The sequence below is a fragment of the Amblyomma maculatum genome, unplaced genomic scaffold, assembly GCF_055883805.1.
Source record: "Amblyomma maculatum isolate TAMU_Amacu unplaced genomic scaffold, ASM5588380v1 scaffold_62, whole genome shotgun sequence".
In the NCBI taxonomy this organism is placed as follows: Eukaryota; Metazoa; Arthropoda; class Arachnida; order Ixodida; family Ixodidae; genus Amblyomma; species Amblyomma maculatum.
In genome coordinates, this window is record NW_028146787.1 from 197,296 (window position 1) to 217,939 (window position 20,644).

At 44.7% G+C, this 20,644-nt stretch overlaps 1 protein-coding gene across 2 annotated transcripts in view; it reads left to right on the plus strand.

The window, feature by feature from the left end:
* Nucleotides 1-20,644, plus strand: part of LOC146170721 (rho GTPase-activating protein 39-like) — a 33,535-nt gene that overhangs the window by 6,519 nt on the left and 6,372 nt on the right. The window contains exons 3-10 of one of the 2 annotated variants that reach the window (XM_084586813.1): nucleotides 36-174; nucleotides 2,247-2,327; nucleotides 5,590-5,664; nucleotides 6,392-6,650; nucleotides 10,861-10,988; nucleotides 11,960-12,220; nucleotides 14,877-15,121; nucleotides 18,998-19,298. In XM_084586813.1, the coding sequence (XP_084442939.1) occupies nucleotides 36-174; nucleotides 2,247-2,327; nucleotides 5,590-5,664; nucleotides 6,392-6,650; nucleotides 10,861-10,988; nucleotides 11,960-12,220; nucleotides 14,877-15,121; nucleotides 18,998-19,298 (1,489 nt within the window). The remainder of the gene's footprint in view (nucleotides 1-35; nucleotides 175-2,246; nucleotides 2,328-5,589; nucleotides 5,665-6,391; nucleotides 6,651-10,860; nucleotides 10,989-11,959; nucleotides 12,221-14,876; nucleotides 15,122-18,997; nucleotides 19,299-20,644) is intronic. The other variant, XM_084586814.1, reaches the window with a different exon arrangement.

Sequence of the window (20,644 nt, forward strand, 5' to 3'; positions counted from 1 at the left end):
ACAAAAGGGAACCGTATGTTTTTATGGCAATGCAGCAAGCTGACGGATGACAACCAGTGGTGGGAACTGTTTGACCAGAACACCTCCCGGTTCTACTACTACAATGCCAGCAGCCAGCTGACCGTGTGGCACCGGCCCAAGAACTGCGACATCATCCCCCTCGCCAAGTTGCAGGTGGGTGCCCCACCTCTATTTGTTGCTGGGAGCTTGTTGCCTCCACTCAACTGCCACAAGACTAGAGTTTTATCAGAATAAGTAATGCTGACATTCTAAAAGATAATTCTGGCATTGATTCCCTGTAGTTGTTCAGCTTGGCTATTAATTATTTTAGCGTGGCCTTTGAAAAAGAATGAAAAAGACGCCTTCTTTTCACTGGGGAACAGTGAGAGCTCAACATTTGTTTTTTTTTTTTTTGTAGGCTTTCATATGAAAGTATCTGGCTCTCCTTACATCATAGATTTAGTAATAAGGGACAGTGCTGGCAGCACTGTGTAGTGTGCATCCAGTTTTCTTGTGAACTCTTGGGCTTATGGTTGCACACACGCATGGCCACTTTTCCTACTGTCTTGAAAGGGTGGGTGTTAGTAGATTACTGGGAAATTGTAGCAGTTAGAAAAGGGTGACTGCAATGACTCGTGCACAAGTGGTCTGCATTCCATTAGTACCTTGTATGCCATGGTAGAACTTTTTCTCTGTTCCTTGTGTGCCTTAGGTGATGTACACGCCGTTTATGGTGCCACACCGTGCTAGGTGTCTCTTGAGTAGTGCGGGTGTTGCAAAGTGGCTCCATCTATGGTCGCTTTCGGGGAACTGTGCCCACCGCAACAGCTGCGAGCGACGCAGTACGCCAACCCCATTGGCAGAGGCCACCACCTCTAGTTGAGACATCCCAGTGTCCAGTGCACCCTTCTGCCTGGTTCATTTCATGCACTGTTTTTCTGCTTTCATTTTTGCAAAAAGAAGAAAAAAAAATTACCTTTTGTGCATTCTTGTTATTTCTCTGTCCTGCACGCTCTTTGTTCAGTGTGTGCAGATCCTAGTTGGGGTCTTGGGAATGGAATAATTGTTATTTTTTTAATTTGTTTGCACTGCTTATTGGTTGCCCTGAAAAGGCCAGAGCACATCAAGTGATAGCACAGGTGCATGAAGCTGGGAATGAAAAGGGGGGAGGGTCTCAGGGGCTGGCTGTTGAGATGCTCTCTGATTGAACCTTGTTGCTCCAATGAGCCATGTTCCTCTAGTGTTAGTGAGTAAAGATGGTACTGCACAAGAAGGTTAAAAATAACTAGGGGTGTTTATGTTACTATTTAATTGTTGCATGTGAGTACCAAACACCATTCATCTTTTGTAAATTGATAATGCTGCTGAAAGGATAGCAGTAATTTAGTTTAGAGCAGAATATTTTCAAAGCAATATACTTTATATTCCTTCGTAGAAGGACAGGATGTCATGCAAATACCTAACTTGATTTAATCAATATTTCTACTGGGTAATTAAATCGGCTCTTAGCAAGCCTTGTGCTTCGACTTATTTTTGCGCATTGGCTATCATGGCATCAATGAAGGAAAAACATAAAACCCTCTTTAGGCCAGTACAGTTTGGTGTTTGAACCCTAAGGAATTACCAGCTTTATGTACATTTTGTATGTAACTTGTAACTCTCAGGAGCAAAAGTAAGAGACCTGCTGTCACCATGTGCTGAACCGTGACAAACTGTGAGCTAGCACCCACCGACAAAGCAGTCTCGAGTTTGAAACCGGTGCAGTGGCCGGTTGAGCGCTTCGTCAGATAACCTCTGTACCGGTCTCGGCTCTAGGGACGCTTTAGGTGGCATGTGCCTGCAGTTCGTTATGGTTCAGCACACAGCGACTGGGGTATCTTACTTTTGCTCCCAATAGCACTGGGTAACTCTGAGGGGTGTCAGATAGTATGAATAACAATATCCAGCCTTACCAATTTCCTCTCAATGGCTGCTAGAGCTCTCTTCGATGCTTCGAAGCAGCCCAGTTTAACACCCTGTAGCCTTCATTACATTGTAGTCCCAGCCACAGCTTTGCATATTGGGTCAACAGCACTGTGCCTTTTCTGGTCACCACACACGAATGTTGCATGCACAAGCAAGTTAATGTTGTTGCTGTGCTGCATCCGTATGGGGAAGATTGGGAAGAGAGGGTTTCCCCAGCTGCCTCTGGCTTGTCTCTTGTTTTTGAATGCCGTGCGCTGGGGGGCTTGCGGTGGGTGTTTCAGACGTTGAAAGAGAGCACAGAGCTCGAAGAGCAGGTCTTGAGGGCACCGGTTAGGAAAGAGTCCGTGGGAACACAGACCAGAGTAAGTGGCTCCTTGGTTCTCTTATGTTTCTTCTTTTGCCCCCTTTTCTGTTCCGTTTCTCTTGGTAGCCTTTGCTGGTGATAGGGGGGTACCTCAGTGGATGCTTTACCTTCTGGTGCTAGAGTTTCATTCAGAACTGCTACCAGTCATTTGTTTTTGATGAGTTATACTTAGTTCACCATATAAATAATCAGTATTTACCATCTTTATGGCCAGAGAGGGTTAGCTAGGACAAGAGCATGGTCTGTGACAAGTTGACGTTGTTTTGAAGCTGACAACTCCAACAAACTTGTGGATAATGGTTAACACAAGCCAGTCTAATTTTACCTAAATGGTGAGGTATCTGTATCCATAGCGTGTTGATTGCAATTGTGGTGTCAAATAACATGCCCAAGTGCTTTCTCTTGTGAGCCAGACAGAGTTGCTTTTCTTCACCTTTGGCACATTATTCATGTGCAAGAAGCGAGTTGTCGTAATTGTGACCAGCGGGAGAGAATTATAAGATTGAGCAGGTTGAGGGCATTGTGTTTCTAACTGTAAATACATTTCACTAATGAGGTGATGGGCTGCGCTGTCCAAGAATCATGACCTAATGAACCATGAAGGCAGCACATATTGAGGCATCCCCACACATACATGCAAGAAGCTGCTCCTTTGCTCAGACAGTGTGGTTATGTTTTGCTCTGCTGGTTTCTTTTTTCATTTTTTTTTTAAATTTCTCACTTCTTTTCTCTTTCTTTTCTCATTCTGCCTAATTTTTGCATGAAGTGTCATGGTTTTGATTGCCTGCCTTGTTTGTGGAGTTTGCACACCGTGAGGTCTGACGGCACATAGATTGCTCGTAATTCATTTCATTTGCTGGGTTCTGTAATATGATCTCAAAGGCAGCGACTGGCAATACAGAAATCTGATTTCTGTGGCTTGCTGTCCCTTGGGAACTCAGGATACCTTTTAATTTGAATCTCCGCCATTTTTAATTTGAATTTGTAAAGGGGTGAATTACAGCCTTGTGGAAGCATACCAGGAAAGTATATAACTGGTTTGCTCAGAATACAAAATTTAGGCTTAAAGTGAACAAATTTGAATTGTTTTTTTCATATGGAATTGCACTGGGCTGTCATTGGGTGTCTGATGTTCTGACATGAGAAACGAAAGCAACTTTGTTCTAAAGTTGCATGAGTAACTCCATTGGCAACAGAAGGTCCACTTGGAACCGGGTTGGACAGAGACCACAATTTTATTAATTTGGTGTCATTTTCATAGGTCACTGATAGCAGCGGAGGTTAAAAGTGTAAGTATGGTTGGTTCTTTTTCTATCTGTTGTCCAGTCTACCTGATGAGTCTTGTTTGATTGCGGCTATTGAGTATTTACAGCAGCACATTAACAGAAATATAGAGTTCTCTGTTTGAGTAATCCACTGTTCAGGAGCAGGTACCTGTTATTAATTATGAGATTTATAGAACAATCCATTTCAGTAGTACTAACACAGGTTTGAGCAGAGCGCTGTACAGGGTCATCACTTCTTTAGTGAACACAAATATACCATATATTGAATACAGTGAAATCTCGGTTAGATTTTCGGCATAATATATTTCTTTTCTTTTTTTAATTCCCTGCCGACACCCTGTGAGAGGTAATGCATTTTGACACAGCTAATATGATTGTATTTCTCTGTTGATGTGGATAATATTGTCGCGAAAATGTATGAAAAAACTTACATAGCTTTTCTTTTAATATTTAATTTCACCTCCAAAGCCCTGTATACATGGAATCGACAGAGTCGGGTCGAGTAAGCCTGTCAAGTAAAAAAAACAGTTGTCGGGTTCATGTATACGCAGTCGGGTCGAACAAAATAGGTGCGGAGCGGGTCGCGTTAACTCGCTTGCAGGGGGTAGGTTAACTCGCTTGACCCGCTTGTCTGAAAGCATGTAGACGCTGTCGAGTCAGGGAGTCGAGTTATGGTGAACTCTGGGATCAAAAAGTCTCAGGAGCGGCGAGGAGCGTCAGCAAAGTCAAATGCTTTTTAGTCCTTATCAATGATAAAAAATAATAAATGAAGCTCTTGATAGTAAAAGGCAACAGAATCAATTATGAGTAGGAAACTTGCGCAATACTGCGATCTGGACGCTACCCGCCGCTGTGATACTTACTCGCTAGAAAGCGAGTTCATATAGACATCAACCGGGTCGAGTAATGGTGTCCTCGCTTACTCGACGCCTACTCAACCCGGTGCTGTCGAGTCTATGTACGCAGGGCTCAAGAGGCAGCGAAAACATATTAGCATAAGGAAGTAGTAACCGCAGTAATTATAGCGGTAATGGCCAATTATACAGTATTTGCTCACATAATGACCACCCCCCTACCCCACACACACATTTTTGCCTTTGAGATTTTACTTTGTTTTGAAATTGTTGGCAGAGTGCCAAGTTCCAGATGGTCTTAGCGACTTTGTCATGAGTCCATAGCTAAGCGATGAAACTGTGGACTCATCTCTAGAGTTCCAGAAGAGCATGTTTCTGCACATCGCGAAACAAAATGTGCTACGTAGAGTATTTCAAACCGCTTTAATAAAGTTACGTTCTGTGTCAAGTATGTTTCATTCGCAATGTTTTAGGGTCTGTTTTGGATAAAACTGAGAGCTTCGAGTATAATAACTCAATTGTCCCCGAGAATCGTATCAACAAAATTCTGCTGTACTTGGTAACTGATGGGCAGACATTCTTGTGTTTGCAAAGCACTATCGCACTCAGTATGAGTTAGTCCGTGACAGCACTTCTTCAGGTGTTCGCATGGCGTAGCTCATACTGAGCGCGACAGTACGTAATATGGACATTGGCATGATGTGACACTCTGCAAACCTTCTAATTCATCACATATTCCGGTGGTCACCTTTGGGCCAGTATTGATGCTACTCAGTATGTTGAACAAAAGTGTAGTCACTCTGGGATAGCTTTGTGTTGCGACTTAAAAACGTATGTCTGCACACTGCTAGCATGTCAAAGTATTCAAGGAAGATTGCTGCTCCTAGGTAATAACGGCCCATGGCTTCAAGCCCGAGTAGATGGTAGTCGCTTATCAGTGGCATAATTTGGTTGGTGTTCAATTAGCCCTGGCAACATTGTATGGTCTTTGAGGGAAGTCGGTCGTTTTGCTACCTCCTTCACTTCTGCCGCATAAAGCTGTGCTCACCCGACACCAGGGTGCCTCCCAGGCTCCTACCGCTTTTATCTCAAACCTCGTGTTGCTGGACGAATGCTGCAGGTGCGGGAGGAGCCCACAACATGCACTGTCTCCACCCAAACCAGCCCCGCCCCATCGCCAAGGCAACATCGCAAGGTAGGGGACGTCTGACTGAACGTTTAGCAGATATTCTTCAATGGAGAAATTTTCAGTAAATGTCAGCAATCCTGCGTTATTGAGATGAATGCATAGCTCTCCGTTGTGGTGGCCCCCAAAAGTAAAAAGCTAGAAAAAGATGAAAAAAAAAAGTTCACCTCAAGTGTAAGCGACCGTTCATCAGAGCTTCCCTCTGTTGTTTGTGAAGCTTTCCATTTCACAGTGTCATTAATATGCACAGCAGATTGGGCACAGACAATGTCTTCAGAGTTGGATCGTTTATGAACATTGTATTACATCATTTTTGCATTTTTATTTTTTGGCTTTGCTAACTATGACACTGTCTCGTGTTATAAAAATAAAGCTGGGAAGTGCCAGTACTCTTCAGTTAGTACTAATAAATATGATTCACCACAAACAGTATGCTGTAGCCCACAAAAGGTGTCGTGGCAAAATGCAAGCACGGCTTGACAAGAGTGGTTCTGCATAGCTTTAGATCTCTTAGACTTCTGGAATTTTAGGACAACACATAAATTGATGAGAGGCCGAAAGCATTGGTCGAATGAGCGAGTGAAGAAGCCTTATTGAACAAAATGTCCAGCGTCGGGCTGAGATCCGTAGTACAGGAATCCCAGTGGTGAGGATTTATTGACAGATTAACTGTTGGCGAGTGTCAGTTGTAGCAAATCGTTTCCACTGCATCCTCCGCTTGGCCTTGTATATGCAGCGGGAGGCATCACTGCGGTGTGGCGCCCAGCTGCCTTTGCACCACTACATCCTGGAGCAGGCCAAGCTGTTGGGCTATCGACTGGACCTCTTCGAAGATGGCTCCTCCTCATCGGCCTCCTCGGCTGCCGGCGACTGGGGTCACGACAACGACGACGAGGAGGACTTTGCCGACGACGAGGCCATGAGCGCCCCTTCGTCACCTTCCTCCTCCCAGGATGAGGCAGACGCTCACGACGGAGCTGTCAGCCGCTTCTCAGGTGGGGACCCACGTGCACGTTTGAGGTGGTAGTTGTGCTCGTTGTAAGTGCATTCTTGACTCCCACATTCCGAGCATGATGAAATGTCTGGAGGCTTTATGTTCATTTTTTGGTTCGTCCGCTGCATCGATCCTCTTGCAGAGTGGTACTGAAATTTGAGGTTCAGCATTTGGAATACACTCAACGGGTGGCATTAATATAGACACTTACACAATTAGTTATGAGTTACTCGTAGCCTGCAGCATGAGGCCAATATTTATAATGGAAGTGCACGAGCGAGAAACTTGGGTAGCTGCACGTCCACAGCTATCAGCAGGGGATCAAAAGCACACTGCAGCTATATGATAACAATGAACTTATGCTGCAGAGATGGCCGCATTAAGTGATGACTTGGAGCAGTGGAGAAAAGGGAAGAAATGCTTCAACCACGACCTAAAAACTTGAAGATTTCAAAAGCAAGACTTAGAAGTGTAGTGCAATTGCGCACAGCTTTTCACCGCTCTGCACTTCCTCATTAGTGGGCTTCAGTAGACGGGTGGAAGTGCTGCGCCAATTGTGCCATTCCTGCGCCAATCTGACCTGTTGCGTCAAGCTGTGCCTAAACGGCAATTTACGCGACAGTTGACCATCACAAGTATACAACACTAAATCTTGCAGTTTATTATCGTCGGTTGAGCAACACTGGGCACTCGCTTTAAAAGGACGCCGCCAAATCCACATGCATGACAGTCTGGTTGACTCGTGCTGTTTGTCATACGGCTGTTATCGTCACTACTTTCACGAAGCATTAGGGTCACGAGTCTTTCTGAATTGAAATTAATAGCAGCTAATCAATTCCACCAATATTCATAGTAGCTGTTGTTTGTCTGTTTTTCTTTCATGAACTCGAGCATAAATCTCTAGAATCTAATCATTGCACACCTAATGGAATGCAGAATCAATTTTCATGCAGTTTTTAGACTAAATAACGTCTCTTTATTATCGGCACCTGTAAATTCACAGCTTCAGATATTTTAAACTAGGAACACGGTAACGGCCGATGCCGGCCCGTGTAAGTCAATGGCTTCGGACGCTAATTAATTCGGTCATAGGTGGGATCGCTCTGCTTATTTTGGGCTGGGAAACACATAATGGTACCACACGTGCCGGCAGCAATCACCGAAATAGGCCTCCCTGAACCTGAATTGCATGGAAAATTTGTGTCCGTGCATATTGTGCGCGCTATGGCAGGTATGACGACGACCAAGAGTTCGTCATTTCTGAAATAAACGTCAATCTCATAGTTTTTGGATTCACTTTTACTCGAAGGCATCCCACGGCTGCGATTAGCCGTGCGCATCGGACGCTGCTTGGAGCGTCACTGTCCTTTTGTTTTGGTATGGTGTCACACTGTGCATACATACATGTCCCTGGAATGCATCCACATTCTGCTTCCTGCTGGTCATGTGCAGTTTCACAGCACTGAGCGCTTTGCTACAGTGCTTCATCATGTTGTGCGGTAAAGCATCCTCAAAATGCAACAGGGCCATTAGGGGCATCAATACAACTGAGTTGCACTGCGAAAGGGTAGGGAGCTTTCACCATTTTGGAACAATCCTTCAGCCTTGCCAGAAAGCAAAATGCTTGAAAAAAACTGGAAAGAACTCGTTTTCACTTGGGTTTCATCTCAAATGCAGATGGCTGTCATGCAAGTGTTCATTAGACAAAATTACTGCAGTGCTGTTATGGCAAATTGTTAGAGTCAGTTCGATAATTAGAACGTAAGGTTTTTTTTTTCGCTCCATATGAGGTCAAACTAAATAGAAATTACTGTAACAGGGAACAGAAAAATGTGCTTAGTAGTGTTTAATGCCATCTGCCTGCTCCAAAGTGCTCCGAAATAGACCATACATTGTTCCAAAAATGCTCTGGGACTTTGGCCTTTGTGCCCTTAGATTGTCGACATTCGGTGTGTGATGGGTGATGCCACGCACCATGCAGAATATAGGAAAGCGAATCTCTTCTGTCTGCCTCAGTGTCGCATGTGCTTTGTAAAACATGGAACCACTGTCATGCCTGCAACATCTGGTGTCCAGATAGGCAAGTGCCGTCAGAGCCTGGTTGTGTTCATCCAATTGGGGTGGTGCTGCCACCTTCTAGGAGTCACAAGAAGTATTACATAGATAGATAGGGACGAGGGGGAAGGCAGGGATGTTAACTAGAAAGGCTTCCTTTTGGCTACCCTGCATTGGGCAAAAGGGACTAGATGATTGAAGAATGTGAAAAAAGGGATGAGGAGCAATGTCACAATTTTACTCAAGCCTGTGGCTATCAGGTAACAAAACAGTGCCTTGTGTGCCCTGAAGGCAGTCAGCTGTCTTGGCCACGGACCAAGAATCTTATCTGCCCTTAAGAAGCAACAATTCTGACGATCCAGCGCACAACGCAACTCATGCCTTTCACTCGCAAGTGCAGGGCATTCACAAAGACGATGCTCAACTGTCTCTTTACAGCCACAATTTTCACACGCAGGGCTGTCGGCGATTCCAATCCGGGAAGCTTATTTGTTTGTGAAAACAACATCGAGCCATAAATGGCACAGCAACGTTGCTCCTTGACATGCTGCCTAATCGGGAAGGCGAAGCCGCAGTCCAGGGTCCAGTGCCCTGAGGCATCGGTTGCAAAACTTCCCCGTGTTCCGCAAGAAGCAATAGAAAACTTGCTTCTAAAACCATCTTGCTGAGAAAAAGAAAACTACCTAATTTTGTTCTTTGGCATGTTGCATAGTTTACAAGGATGCACTTTCATGCTGCTTTCAGTTTCTCTGCCCGATTGCAGTAGAGGTGTGCGAAAGTTGATTTTAATCTTTATTGGCATGCTCTCGCAAAGGCCCACAAATGCTTATTTCTGTCCTTGTTATTACTCATTTTAGTTTGCTTATTACCAACACTCGTGGGGTATTATTGGTAGTAAAATCTTGTTACAAGAGACACTTGGTTATAAGAGACACTTCAAAACGGTTTGATTGGTTTTCCTATGTTTGCCATGTTAACCATTGCATACGAGAGACACTCTGTTACTAAGGGCAACTTCTGCAGGTACCTAAAGTAAATTCTTCACTATTTATAAGACACAACCAGGTATGCTCATGCAACACAGCTGGCTTGTACCAACTTGTATGTGCGGCAGTTTAGATTTCCTTATATAAGTTCTGTTCCGTATCAGTGTCCTGTTTTGTTGCAATATGTCAGGAATCAAGAAGGAGTGCCTCCTCTTGACTGGGAAGTCAAAATGTCCCTGTCGTTTCAGTCACACAGGAATATGGCGACAGTGACTGAAACAGCAGGGGCATTTTGACTTCCTAGTCAGGAGGAGCCACTCCTTCTTGATTCCTGACATATTGCAACAAAACAGGACACTGATAGGGAACAGAATTTAGTGAAGGAAATCTAAAATGCCCCACATGCGAGTTGGTAAGAATTTTTGGTTACAAGAGACCTTACAAGAGACATCTTTTTTGGGTCCCTTGAGCGTCTCTTGTAACGAGGTTTTACTGTATTGAGGTGTAGAGTTTATTCGTTTATTGCCGACCCTTAAAGGACCCTTGCATGAGTTGTTCAGATAGCTGGTAATGCGGCGTTATGGCATCGCGCAATGTTTCCTCGCTTTACTCTGGCAGCAATGCCTCTACAGACTTGGATTTGACTCCATACAATCTGAATCGGATGACTGCTGGTGTTCAGAGAATGATAGCTCATCTGCAGACAGCAGGCCACATTCTGTTAGTTCCAGCTTCGATCATACTCTTGATAAATATTGGAACATTTTTGTGCTTCGGAGCGATGCCGTAACCAAAACATTGTCTTAATTTTTTTCTCTTTTTGTCTGTACTCATGTTGTTTGTTTAGAATTAGCAATAAAGGAAATTGACTGTATGAGAAGGGTTTTTTTTATTTTTTTTTCGATTCGACCATCGGAGGGTTAAGGGGCACTGGGAAACACTTTCTGGCTAGTGTAGTCTGCTTGTTATAACTACGACATTTGGAGGCATAACAACTATGCAAAGAACAACTATGCAAAGAGCGACACGCATGTCACAGAGTTACAGTGTTGAGTCTCTGCAGTCACCCTTGCCACTTCAATCCCTCTTGTGGCAGCATGCGTACCCTACCCAATTCTTGCATGCCATTGTGCAATGAGGGGAAACAAGCAGAGGCTGTTTGGTTCCCAGCAGAGAGCGACAATGGCAGCTGGACATCGGGCTCTCCCGTGGGCCACCCGGGATCCACCCAGCACGCTTCGCTACGGCGCGTGGGCCACTCACGGCCCGATGGCGGAAGCCTGCTGGAGAAGTCACAGGTACACTGCATTGACCCAGTAGCTGCAGCATTTAACTGCCAAGGCCAAGGTTTGCTCATTCAGTATTAACCACAGTTCCCGCAGTTCAATGAAGGAAGAAATACAGTGTCCTGTTGCAGAACACCATGGGGTCAAAAGTAATCCAGAGCCCCCTGCTAGAGCAGGCTTCATAGTCCGCGATGTTAGCTTCGTACATTTATTTCTCAGAGAATTTGGGTGGTACCTCTCTTAGTGAAGTGTGCAATGAAAGAATGGGTGTGGTAGAAGCGGTGCAATCTCCTAGGCACTGTATCATTTATCGTTTAGTGAGAAGAAGGAAATCTCCTAGTTTTTTTCTCTTTTGTGGAAAGCTGCTTGCCATCTCAAAGTAGAACATCTTTTGGCATGCACACCTTTTTGACTGTGTCCCCACAGCAGGCCAACTTTCTTCAGTCTTGCCAGCTTTGACTCAAACATGAAAGTCAAACATGAAAGCCTGCTTTGTGAAGGGAATGCATTGACCGAGAAGGTGTGCGAGCCTTGCCAGTATTACAAGCCATGCACAAAATGGCGTATAGGCTTGGCTGCTTGACATTCTGTGCCAGGTTGGATGCAGTTTCCTTCTTCTTCCTTGTCTCATGAAACATATCCACGAGGGGGTATTGGCCAGGGCTCAATGAGAGCAGCCAAAAGTAATCCATATACTAGATTAGTTTAATAAATCAATGATGGACCTAGAAAACGAAATCCTATGTTTTAAGATTGTAGAATTGAATAAAAGCAATAACTGCTCTGTAAAGTTTTTTACGTTGCAGTGAAGGTGCACTGTTTGTACCTCCGTGTGAATTGCATGAGCTGCATAAACAATTGCATGTACAGCTCCTGAAATTAACGATCTCCACGTCTAGATTCGACCTCAGTCCCACTGATTTAGGAGAGGAGGAGCTTAATTATTCGCTCTCATCATTTATGAGGCATGGTGTGGTGCGCAGTCATTCCAGGTGGCGGGCGGCTCCCGTGAGGCATCTCCTGCACTGCGACCACTGTCTGCCGAGCGCAAGCCCCCGTCGGAGAGCGACATTGTGCAGTACGCCCAGGACAACCTCAACAGGCACAAGCGGGGCCTGTTCCGACGCAAATTCTCCCTTCGGGACATGCTTTCCTGGTCCAAGGACCCCATCCGGCAGCCCATGATCATGACCACCGACAAGTCGCTCAAGCACGATGCCTGCCATCTCTTCAAACTCATACAGGTATAGTTGGCAAGCTTCGCCCCTGAGCAGTCATTTCTGGAAATGCTAGTCCAGGAACCGATAATCGTGGCATCTTGTTGTCAGGTTGCTACTTAGAGAAACATGTTGATGGTGGCAACTTGGCAGTCTAGAAATGGTGACATCCTTCTGCTGCGACAATCGTTAGTGCCATTAACCTCCCGATCCGTGACAGTGGCATAGACATCTGCACAACAGAGGACTGTAAAGTGATTTATGTTGAATTCCTGTGGTAGATCTGGATCAAATTTTTCTGCTCTATTTGGAGCAATCGTATTCCAAAGGCAGAATTCAAGCAAGAGTTGTCTGTTCCAGTGGCAGATTGGGATCTCGTGTCGATTCCGGATCACTCTGTGGAGTAGTGATATTTGCTCTACTAGAATCAGATGATTTGGCCAGAAACGCATATGACATTTTTCTTGTTTTCGCTTCTGCTCATTGCCACGACTGGCACATTCTCACTTCCTATCGTCGCTGCGCGGTGGTCTGAGCAGCTGTGGATGACGTGAACACCTCGTCTTCTGCTTGCTGATCTCCAAGGAGTGAACCTTCACTGCGATATTCTCGCAGAGAAAAATCTCGCATGGCTGGCTGCATTGAAATCAGCTGACAATCCTCCAAGCGAGGAAGGGGCAATTTCGCCGGCACGCATGCACTGCCATCAGGCCAATTGCAGTGGGCGGCTTGTGCAGCAATTAAAAAAAGGGCAGCTGCAGTATACAACAGAATAACGCATACACGTCGACAGAACAGCAGCCGGGAAAAGTACCACATGACCGTCAGCCATGAAGTAATGGCTGTTGTCAGAGGAGTTTGTTTACTATATAAGCTTTTTCTTTATGTTAGCCTTAAAAGGCATGCCATGTGGGCTATAAACATGGTTCTCAACGCTGCTCATGCATGCTCCTACAGGAGCAATGTGACAAAACCCTGCAACCAGCCATGACAGCGTAGACATTCAAAGCATATTTTTTTCGCATTCGGATCTTTTAAATGGTTCCACACCACAACAGACGTGAGGACAGCGTTTCTAAGCATTCTTTACATTATCTGCATTACGACGAGCAAGCCTCCGAATCACCGTAGGGAGGAAAAACTTGCATTCGCTTCATTTGATATGCCACTGCACAAAACATAGCATCAGCAGCTTTTTCAAACGACACCTCTGCCACTTCAAGGATATGCTTTAGCTTCGATCCAAGATTTGATTATGCTTAATCAGAGATTCAAAAATTCATGCCATTCAATATGCTCGTTTTGGCAGCAGTAACAAACAGTATTATTTACACAGACTCTCTAAGTGTCTTGACAGCCCTTCATCACAAAAAAGCAGTTGCTCCACTACTTGGAGACATCATACATAATATAGCTGCAGCCTCTGTTCAAGGACATAACATAACATTTTGTTGGGCCCCGAGTTTTGTCGGCATTGGAAGCAATGAGAGAGCGGACGTTAGCGCTGCTCAAGCCCATGACAAACAGATCAAGAACATAAATATTCCATACAGAGACTACATGGCACTACTGCGCTGTAAACTAAAAGAGGAATGGCAGTCTTCATGGTGTAGCGAGGTAAATAACAAACTGCGGTTGGTAAATCCAATTTTGGGGGAATGGAAATCATGCTATTATCAAGAACGTTTTATAGAAGTGATTTTATGTCGACTCCACATTGGCCATACACACTTCACGCATAATTTTTTATTGAGAAAAGAAAACAAACCATTGTGTGAAGAATGTGGAGAGCAACTCACCATAAACCATGTTCTACTTTCGTGCACAGCACTTGAAACACATAGGAAAAAGTATTTTACTACATTTTACAATGAGCACATTCTGTTCCATCCAGCATTGATTTTAGGTGAAAATGGTCTTTTTGATCTGTCATGTGGTTTTAGCTTTCTAAAGGAAGCAAATGTTTTAAAGAAACTATAGAACGAGTACATATACTCCACTAAAATCAAGATATAACCTTGTGTCTGGTGCATGATAGCCTGAGCCGCTTATGCGCCATTAAACCCAATACAATTCAGTGCAGTACAAATATATGCCCGCAATAGAGCGAAGGCAACCGAAGGTGGCGGCAGCCATTGCAAAGGGCTGGGCCATGAGAACCAGTTCTGCACGCTGATTGGCTTGCGTCCACTGGAGGTCATGCTCCTTCGGGAGCGGATGCATTCCAATGGAAATTTTGGAGGAAGAGATATCCACTGGAGTGATGTGCTCTGTTTGTGATCCAGCCAAGTGCTCGCGATCTGCCATCGGAATTCAACATTAGAAAGGCTAGGAAAGGGGTGGGTTAGCTCTTGCACTGTGCTGTATCTGTGCAGTGCTGAATGCTTTCACTGACCTTGTCACCATTTTCTCTCATTTCATAGGGCGATTGTCAGCTTTCTCTCTTGTTTGTGCACTAACAGAGTTCAATCTGGCTGCAGCTGTTTCTTGCTGTGTAGGTTCTGTTGAATTCGAGCAAAAATTTCACTCATTTGCCCAATTCTGCTGGTTGTGTCTCAATCAGTAAAGTGGCTATTTCTTTGCTTTAGTTTGTGTCAGTGTATACACGGAAGTTTACACGAAGTCTCTTGCCACGGAATGGCGTAGTGGCAGCTTCATAGCAGAGGGGTGTTGCTGCGTGCAGGCGTACATGGGCGACCGTAAGTGGAAGGCGTCTGCGGAGCAGGTGTCGGTGGAGATTGCCACCCGGGGCTGGAGCCAGGCGGCCCTGCGGGACGAGCTGTACATGCAGATCTGCCGCCAGACAACGGACAACCCCCGTGCTGAGAGCTTGCTACGGGGCTGGGAGCTGATGGCCGTCTGTCTGGGCATCTTTCCTCCCTCGGCCACCTTCCGGCCCTACCTGGAGAGCTACGTCCAGCGGCACCGGTGGGTGTGGTCATGGTCTAATGGCAGCAGTTCCTGTGCTGGTTGGCATAGTGATATAACGCAAATCCAGTGCAAAGAAAAAAACATGCAAATGAAATTGATCCACAGAGACTGCTTGCGTGTTAGAATGTTAAAGCATTACATTGCTATGATACATGAATATGCATAATGTTTGTACGTTCTCTACACCTTACATGTTGCTAGAATAGGGCCGAGTAATGCTACGTCGCACAGTGTATAGGAGTCATGACTACATAGAGTAGAGTGTTGTGCTTAAACATTCATGACTACACATGTCCATTTACATACGTTGTGGCACCGTGATCTGGCATGGCGACGTGATCTGAATTTCATGCCATGCGAATTTTTGTGCCATGGATGCTGCGAAATTTTCTACCTTGAATGATGCTGGTCAACCAGTCAGTGCCAGTTATGTTGCCTGCTAACTACCACCTGCCACCCACATGCTTGTGTTACGGTCCTTGAAAAGACTTGATAGTCCCCTGTCTCCGCACTCCTTCCTATGGAGAGGGGTGCCCGCTCTCGTAATGCATGTGGCTGTGGCACTGCATGATGTCAGAATGTGGTCGGCTGCCTCGCCAACGGTGTTGCAATGCTGGCAATGCTGCCGGCGGTCATCGTTGCCCGTTTTGTGCATGTTTTATTTTACTTGTCGCGGCTACAGCGCTTGAAACCACGCTTCTGATGTGTAGTTTTCTTAAAGTGCACTACTGTCGACAACAAAGCGAATGTTGAAGACGTAACCATTTCTGCAGCCAGCCCAGCAGAAAAAAAAAATTCTGTTCATTCACGTACAAACAGCGCCGACTACAGTACCAACTGCAGCGCATTGCCTGCTCTAACAAGATGCTTTGGAAAGTTAAAACCACACCTGACGACGACATGAACAACAAGAGATGCAGCTAGAAGCGAACACGCGAACACAAAATAATAAATTAATGAGAATGGAATCTTAGATGGTTTTTGAAGGAGTTTTTGTACTATCTATTGAAACTGGAAGCAAATGCCAAAAACAGTATTAATGGTTTTCTTGCAGAAAATATAGCTGAAGGCCTGTGTGTTACATTAGAGAGCACGATTTCACTGTTCAAACTGACCTTTTGGCTTCAAGTATTTGCTAACAGCAAATCTGAGCCAAGATAAACTGGAAAATATATATTTGGAATAATAAGGCGATTCTCAGGCATCATTACCCAACTGCGACTCAATTTCTGATGCAGTAAATGCACTTGATGTTAGGAAGATAGTGAGAGACCGGAAAACGTGGCGTGACATGGTCTATAGGGTCACGAAGAGTCGGACACGACTGAACGACTGAACTGAACTGAAATGCACTTGCATTCTGAAACCTTGCTAGCCCGAAATCTGGAGACTGCTCTCCACAGACTATAACCTCACTGCTGTCTGGGACTAAAATGCAATCACAAAATCAACCTTTGATTGACATGATTGACAGGCTTATTGAAGGTGGAAATTTTTCTGGTGCAGAGGAAGCACTGACGACATGCGCGTCTAGTGACCACAGTACTTGCGTGGAAAGAAAAAGTCGCAGCGTGCTGACTTACTACATAGCTGGTTATGTTGCCAGAAAGACACTAAACATGACAGATTGTGTAAGGATAAAGACGGATAAGTTGTGTGGCGACAGCCACGGAGCTTCACTGTTTGTCGTCACATTTGATAACGAAGGCTCGATATATCCTTCTGGGACATAGAGGACATAGAAAACCATTATCGTTACGATCGAAGACAGCTTCACAACATTTCTCAGTTGTTAATAAGCTTAATCGGATGAGTACTTTTGAACTTTGTACTTTCTTAGAAAAGACAGATTGGCTGTACAACCCATTTACCAACTATCAGAAGAGACATTATAAAATTTTGCATTCTTTTTTGGTTTCCTTTCTTCACGAAGTTGTTAAACAGTGACGAGGTAGAAAAGCAGGCAGGACTGAAGCTTCTGAAGCTTAAGAGCTGCAACTGATGCAGCTATTGATTGAGACATGGCCTAAAGAATAGTGATCATTTTGTTTTCAATTGTCGATCTCATAGGGCGAACCATGCAGCAGTTGTGTATGTTGCAAATGATGTCGTATATAACCTTATATATATACATTTATGAATCGCGTTTGTTGCTTTCAGCTTTATATAACCCCATTGCATACTTTTCTTTCTCTAGTCAATGTTACATACAATTGATGCATATAATTGTGCCGAATAAAAATTTTACTACTCCATCTTTGTATTACTGTGTAATCATGGAGAAAGAGTATAATAGTGGTAGGAGTGGAGTTTTACTAAATAAAAAGAAAGGAAGTAAAATATTGGTGCGGGCCACAGTAACTGCCATTTATTCCTTGGATATCTGGTCTGCAGCCGTAAGAAATAAAGTTGATAGGATAGATAGCATAATGTTAAAGATATATAGTAAAAGATACTAAAGTGCAGTCGCAAATATACGCTATAATCACACGTACACCGCATCTACACCACAGGTCATGACCCTCAGTGAGGGTTAACAGTATGAATAAATAAATAAATAAAAACCGCTACTGCGCATGTCTTTCACAATCCCATGCAGATGGGTTCGATTCCCATTTCAAATGTGCTTTGCAGGTCCTGCAAATTTGGCTGTGAGATGTGGTCTTGTGACGTCACACTCATGCTTGTGAAGAGAACTGGACAGACAGATTCATAGACACGTCACTTTAGAGCCTGTAATATGTCAGCAGCCAACAGCACCTGCTAGGGGCACGCTCATCATATTTTGTGCCATTGTTATACGCACTGACAGCTTTTTTTGTGACAACGGGGCTAGTAACACTTTTTGATTAAAAGAAGAAAAAAGAATATTCGACCAACACTTCGTTCCCTCTTCGAGTTAACTGACCGTCCTAGTTAGCTCAATTGGTAGAGCGACTGCCCCGGAAAGGCAGTGGTCCCAAGTTGATTGATGATTGAGTTGAGGATGATTTTTTTTTTTTAACTACGAAGTTTCTGAAAAAGTTGTATAGCTTTGGTTGCTGGGCTATTTGGTGCACCTGAACTAAAAGGAAAGGTTCCACACGCTAACAAAAACGAATACACCTCGGTACCTCTTTTTAGCGGTGAAAGTCATCTACTTAGTTTGATTACATACAAAGGGCCTAAAGTGATATTCTTATGTCTGCCGGCAGTGTGGAGGCGTTTGAGGGCATTTACTTTGCCAATTTTTTTTTACGCATGCACAGAAAGTCTTTCTCCTTACTCGTTTTCAAGAAGTATAACCACATGGAGTTCCATGCTCATCCTGTCCGTGTCTGTCTGTGTAACACAATCATCATCATCATCATCATCAGCCTGATTATACCCACTGCAGGGCGAAGGCCTCTCCCATATCTCTCCACTTAACCCGGTTCTGTGCTAGCTGCATCCACTTGACCCCTGCGAACTTCTTAATCTCATCCGCCCACCTAACTTTCTGCCGCCCCCTGCTACGCTTTCCTTCCCTTGGAATCCAGTTTGTTACCCTCAGCGACCATCTGTTATCCTCTCTTCGCACTACATGTCCTGCCCATGTCCATTTCTTCTTCTTAATTTCCACTAGAATGTCGTTAACTTGAGTTATTTCTCTGACCCACTCTGCACGCTTTCTATCTTTTAATGTTACCCCTACCATTTTTCGTTCCATAGCCCTCTGGGTTGTCCTCAACTTAAGTAGAACTCTCTTGGTTAGCCTCCACGTTTCAGCCCCATAGGTGAGTACAATCACGCCAACTAATTCACGAGGGCTAGCTCTGATGTCTCACCTGTGTCTGATTTCCAATGTTAGGTTCTCCTAGAGTGTCAGTACAATCGTGTCCGTCTTTTGTGCAGGGACGATGTGGCAGTGGGTGCGTATGCTGGAGCCTGTGCGCAGCGGCTCGAGCGTGGTGCCCAGAGCGGGGCCAAGCGGGGTCTGCGGCGTCCCACAGCCGAGGAGGTGGCCCAGTCACGGGCGCACCTTTTCCGGCCCTCCATGTTTGGCAGCCGGCTAGAGGAAGTGATGGCGCTCCAGTGCGACCGCTACCCCGACCGGTGCCTGCCCTGGGTGCAGACAACCCTCTCCGAGGCTGTGCTGCGGTTGCACGGTGCTCAGACAGAGGGCATCTTCCGGGTGCCCGGGGACATCGACGAGGTGGGTCGTCTTCTACCACGTCCCCTTCAATGGCTAAGATCACTGCTTGTATCGCATTTTACGCTGAACTTCACTTTCTGCAAACACACAGTTCTGCCTCAGAACATTACAGTGCGACAAGTTGGCAAGAAGAGATGCTAGAAAACTCACAAAAAAGCTCCCAGCAGCCGTGGGCATCACTATGAAACATTTGTGGCAATGCTGGTCTGCTATTCGGATGGGAACTGCATGAGAACAACAGTCCACAGCATTGCTGGAGATGCTTTGTTGTACGCCTATTGTCAGGAACATCGAAGCATAGCTAAAGCCATCCACAACCTCTCTTTGTGTTGTGGCGCAGTTGCAGTGGAGCCTCCTCGCATGCAGCGCTGCTGTTTTCCATGTACTGTTCAGTTTGTGCAGTTTGTGCTCCACTGCACAAACTGAACAGCACGTGGCAAATGCAAGTGCACATTTTCGGTACACCGGTAGTAGTATTGTGGAAGAGCCGTGCTGACGGAAGCAGGGGAAACGCCTTAGAAAAAATTGCTTAGCGATAAGGGTGTGTGAATATCAATATTTTTTAATATGAATATGGGGGAAAAATGTCTTTGAATATTTGATCTGTGAAAGTAAGAATGGAAAATTAAAAGATAGCAAACACTGTTCATCTTCTTTATTTAGAATTTACAAGATACTCCAAATAATTAAACTTGACTTGCATAGAAGTGTATACTGTACTTAGAAATATCCAGAATAAATTTTATACAGGATTTGGTATGCCAGTTTTTTTATACAGGAAGAACCTGCATGAAGCTTAGTGGAGCTGACATATTGCTACTGAATACAGTAAACATTCATTAATACGGTCTTCAAAGGACCAGAAAAAAATGTCGGATTAACCAAAAACTCGAATTATCAAACGGGCCTGGAGAAACTGCCGGAAATCATTTGCATCGCAGCAATTTTATATGATGGACACCTGTACGATGGCTGTCAGCATCTGAGATGAAACGAAAGTGAGAACGCTTTTCCTGGTTTCATCAAGTTCTTTGCTGCGCAAATTGTCGTGAAGGCCCTTCCCTCTTCACAAAACAGCCCCGCCGTGTTTCGAGGATGCTTCACTGCATAGTCCACACTTCCAAGCATTGCAGTGAAGTGCACAGTGCTGTGAAACTGTGATGAGTTAGAAAATCTTGTGTTTACGGGAATTTTGAATGTTAGAAAATTCCAAATACCAGCGTTTTTAATACGAATCAAATAACATAGTCAAAATTTCGAATATTCACACATCCCTACTTAGCAAGTTTATCCTTGTGGTAATACTGCATTTACACGATTGTAAGTCAACCTCCCCAAATCGCATG